Genomic DNA, 4,713 nt, shown 5'->3' on the forward strand with positions numbered 1-4,713 from the left:
CTCTGCTCTGTTTAGGGCCTGGCACTTGGGCCTGGGAGGAGATAGGGGAGGGTCTATTTTCACAGTTTTTTATATAATATTCTACTTTTTTCAGCTAATTTCACATTTTCTTATACTATTCTACTTTTTTTTTTAGCTAATTTCACACCTTGTTATAATATTCTACTTTTTCATACACATTTCTACAGTATTATACAAAGTTGTACCACTCTTTTCAGCTTATTTCATATTTTTAAGATATATATTTTATGGCCTTTTCAAACTTTATAGTATAGAAACAGCTGAAGAGTAACAGGAATGTGGGGAGAGAGAGATAGGGGAAAGACATGCAGCAAAGCCTTTGTACATGGGCTGGCTAGCGGCAGAGGGCATCCACACCGCACTTTCCGCAGGAAATGCAGTTTTCTAGTTGTGTTATTCAAAATTCAGAAGATGTTTCTACATTTCGATAATGGAAGAGTATCTCTGAGTTTTTAAGGAGCTGAAGACACCCTTAGAGATAATAGAGGGAGGAGGATGCAGAGAAGGAGAACACAAAGACAAAATCCTCCTTAAGGGGAAGAGGAAACACCTTTCATGATTGCTGCTGTTTAATTATACATTTTCTCTGCAATTTTCCTGCCCAGAGCTGCGGTCCAACAACACAGCATCTCCAGCACTCTGCCAAATTATTATAGAAGCTACGCAACAAATACACTGCCAACACACTCCCTCCACAAGCATCAGAAGCATCATACTGATCTGAAATGGATCTTTTGCATTTTTTTGTGTTTTCTCATAAATGTTTAGAATGTAGACATTTTCAGTTTACTGCTCAGCTGCTGTATCAGTGCTGCATCAGCTGCTGATCCCTGATCTGTCTCTATGTGCCTGTGTTAACCTGTGTGTTAGGCCTATATAGTTTTGTGGCATGAACAGCAGTGTTAAAGAAGCAGCTTCAGTGAAAGTGAGAAAGATAAAGAAAATGTGATGTGGACACACACACACACACACACACACACACACACACACACACATTGATGATTGATGATTGATGTAGGTGGGGGCTAAACACTCACCTGTGTTTCTTGTTTCTGTCGCTTGTGAGTGTGTGTTTGTGTGTGCCCTCTGTTTTCCTGCTTTATGTTTCTTCGACATTATATTAACAGTAATGAATCGCCGTTATGTATTGATAGGAGCCTCTACATAGGACAAACCCCCTTCCCCTCCCCGTTGGGCTGCTTGCTGGTTTTGATGATTGAAAGGTTGAAGAAAGTTGAACATTGAAGATTGTCTTTGTGTGTCTGTCTTTCTTCATCAGGCAGGACAGACAGGGAGATGCCCACAGTCTAACAGAAGCTCCTAACATTTCTTCCACATCCCAGCCACAGCAGACCACAGCTGCACCAACAGGTAGGCCTCATCAACACAGTTGTCACCTGTGTTTTTATTACAGTTTTTTCTGATAGCTAAGACGCAGTTTTTGAAACTTTTGGCTTTTTTTGCAAAACTCTACACACAAATCGCAAAACCTTTCACCCAAATAGCAAAACACAGTAGATCACTTGCAAAAGCATGTTTTTGTACTGTTGCATAAGCACTTTTTGCTAAACTGTTCACACTCTTTTAAAAATTGTTATTTTTGTATCCGACGGTGCACACAACTCATAATATCAGTAAGCACACAAAGCAGCCACTGCACACTGACAGTAACAATGAAAAACTCATTTGGCTTTTGCTTATCCTGTGTGCAGGGCACATCGGTTTTCAGTACCTTTTACAGTAACACACAGGGGTCAAAGTGAATGGATATTTATTTACACACATCCAAATACGTAAACATAAAGTGTGTTTTTCAGGTCAAGGCACAAAAAAAAAAAAACTTAAAATAACAAAAATCAGTCTTGTCTTCTTACTTGGTCTGGCCACAAAATCTCGTCCACATCACATGCAATGTCTTCCATGCTAGGCACCGGGGAAAATATCTCCTGGAGTGTCGTATCCAGGCCTGACATGACACCTGGTCAATGTCTCCGCATGCCTCCTCCATTGCCTGTAGAAGGGCTATGCGCTGATGGGGGTGACGGTCATAAACCTTCCAGCGCCAAGCAGAGAAAAACTCTTCAATGGGATTTAGGAATGGAGAGTAAGGGGGGAGGTAGACCACAATGAATTCCGGGTGATCGGTAAACCAGTTGCGGACCAGAACAGCGCGGTGGAAACTAACATTGTCCCATATGATGACATATCTGGTCGGCTCTGGTCTCTGAACGAGAGTGAATATGTCATGCAGGGTGTCCAGGAATGTAAGAATGTGTGCAGTGTTGTATGGGCCCAGAGTTGCATGATGGTGAACAACACCGTTTTGACTGATGGCTGCACACATGGTAATGTTTCCACCGCGCTGTCCTGGGACATTGATTATGGCACGGTGTCCAATAATGTTCCTTCCCCGTCTTCTGGTTTTGCTGAGGTTAAAGCCTGCCTCATCCACAAAGACCAGCTCATGACCCATGGCATCTGCCTCTAGGGCCATCACTCTCTGGAAAAGACAAAACAAATGCAGCACAGCAGGCCCATGCACAGCACACAGTATGCACTTCCAGATTGAGTACCAATGATACAGTAAGCTTACCTGCACAAATTCATATCGCAGTTGTTTCACACGTTCACTGTTTCTTTGAAATGGGACCCTATAGACCTGCTTCATCCTTATTCGGTTTCGTGCCAGTATGCGAGATAATGCAGAGATGCTCACATTATTTATGTGTTCGAATGTTGTGTCATCCTCTATTATGTGCTGCTGTATTTCTCGTAGCCTTATGGAGTTGTTTGCCAGCACCATATTCACTATGTGGGTCTCTTGTTCAGCCGTGAATAGTCTTCTTCTGCCCCCAGCAACAGGTTGTCTAACAATTCTGTAAAGTAGCAATTTCAGTATTTTTACAGTAAATGTATAGTATTGTTTCTCAAAAGAATATGACACTATTACAGTATAATGTAAAACTTAGTGTGAAGAAGATACTGTACTAACCGATTCTCATTTCGAAATGTTCTTATGATGCCTGCTACAGTGTAGCGGCTCAGGTTGGGTTGAACCCGTTGGCCAGCTTCCCTTAGGCTCATGCCATGGTTGATTACATGGTCCACTATTGTAGCTCTGATGACATCAGTGATTCTATTTCTTACTCGTACTCCTTCCCGTTCCTCTTCCCTTCCTCGTTCTCCTTGTGCTTCTGCACCTCCTCGTCCTCTTCCTCTAAGTGCACCTCGTTGTCCTCTTCCTCTAAGTGCTCCTCCTTGTCTTCGCTGTCCTCCTCTCCCTCTTGCTTCTGCACCTCCTCCTCCTCTTCCTCCGAATTCATTTCCTTGTCCACGTCCTCGTCCTCCTGCTTCTTCACCTCCAAGTCCTCTTCCTCGCCCTCCTCTTACTCTCACTCCTCTTACTCTTCTGTCTCCTTCCATTGTTCTCCACACAAAAAGCTTACCTGTGGCTTATTTATAGTGCTCAGGCTGATTGCAAAGTGAAGTAATTATAAATAATAGTTTTCACATGTGAAAGTGTGGCCTGACAGTTGGCAGAATTGTGTAAAAAATAGCCATAAATATGTATAGTTTTGATAGGAGTGTGTAGATCATCTGGAAATTGAGTGTAAAGCAGTGGAGCTGTGTTTACAGTTTTGCAAAAGGAGTCCTGTGCAGTGAATTGTATTTACACATATGCAAAGTGTGTGTTACGAAATTGCAAACTAAGTGCAAAGCAATGTTTGTGCTTTCAGTTTTGCAAACTTGGTGAAGGGTTTTGTGATAAATGTTAATAGTTTTAGAAATTGTGCTATAAGAATCCATGTAAGTGTTTAAGCCATCAGAAAAAACTGTAAAAAGCTGTCTTCCATATAGCCACCCTCAAAATAGAGATGACAAGGTCACAAAAAAAAACTGCTTCATTGTTTTTGTCTTTTCTGGCATCTAAACTCTCTGGCATAGTTTCAAAGAGGGTGTGTTATTGTTGAAACAAAACACTTTGGGCTTACCCAACAGTGATCCATTCATCAATGCAACCAATAAAATTGAAGCTATTAATTCCTATTTTAGAAATGTTTGAAATATGTAGATCTCTTCATCCAACCACATCCTCAGATGGATGACTGAATTTAAATTGGATTGGTGATAATCATTCATTGGAAATTGATCAATCTTAACGGGGTGGCTGTGGCTCACAGGCAGAGCGGGTCGTCCACTAATCAGATGATCAGCGGTTCGATCCCCCGGCTCCCCGGTCTGCATGCCGAAGTGTCCTTGGGCAAGATACTGAACCCCAAGTTGCCCCGTATGAATGCTTAAATCCTTAAACTGATGTTTAGTTGGCACCTTGCACAGTAGCCAATGCCATCAGTGTATGAATGTGTGTGAATGGGGTGAATGAGATATGTAGTGTAGAGCGCTTTGAGTGGTTGGAAGACTAGAAAGGCGCTATATAAGTACAGTCCATTTACCATTTAACAGCAGCATATGTAGTGTATTTATGCAAGATCATTTGGTAGGCATAGTAACTAACACAGAGTGTATATACATCAGCAGGTTAGATGATTCTTCCTGACACATAGAGTGCTGTGAAAAAGTATTTGTCCCCTTACTGATTTCTTAGTTTTTTGTATATTTGTTGCACTTAATTGTTTCAGATCATCAAGCACATTTTAATATCAGACAAAGATAACCAGAGTAAATACAAAA

The 4,713-nt window shown here is 41.5% G+C and overlaps 1 protein-coding gene across 1 annotated transcript; it reads right to left on the reverse strand.

The window, feature by feature from the left end:
* Window positions 1–1,300: 1,300 nt before the first annotated feature.
* LOC113747943 (uncharacterized) lies at window positions 1,301–3,861 on the reverse strand. Its single transcript, XM_027289864.1, has 2 exons — window positions 3,014–3,861; window positions 1,301–2,897 (listed from the first exon to the last, which is right to left on the reverse strand). Exons 1-2 carry the CDS (start codon window positions 3,442–3,444, stop codon window positions 1,892–1,894), a joined length of 1,437 nt encoding a protein of 478 aa, XP_027145665.1. The 5' UTR covers window positions 3,445–3,861; the 3' UTR covers window positions 1,301–1,891.
* Window positions 3,862–4,713: the final 852 nt, after the last annotated feature.

Source organism: Larimichthys crocea, chromosome XVII (assembly GCF_000972845.2).
Source record: "Larimichthys crocea isolate SSNF chromosome XVII, L_crocea_2.0, whole genome shotgun sequence".
Classification (NCBI taxonomy): domain Eukaryota; kingdom Metazoa; phylum Chordata; class Actinopteri; family Sciaenidae; genus Larimichthys; species Larimichthys crocea.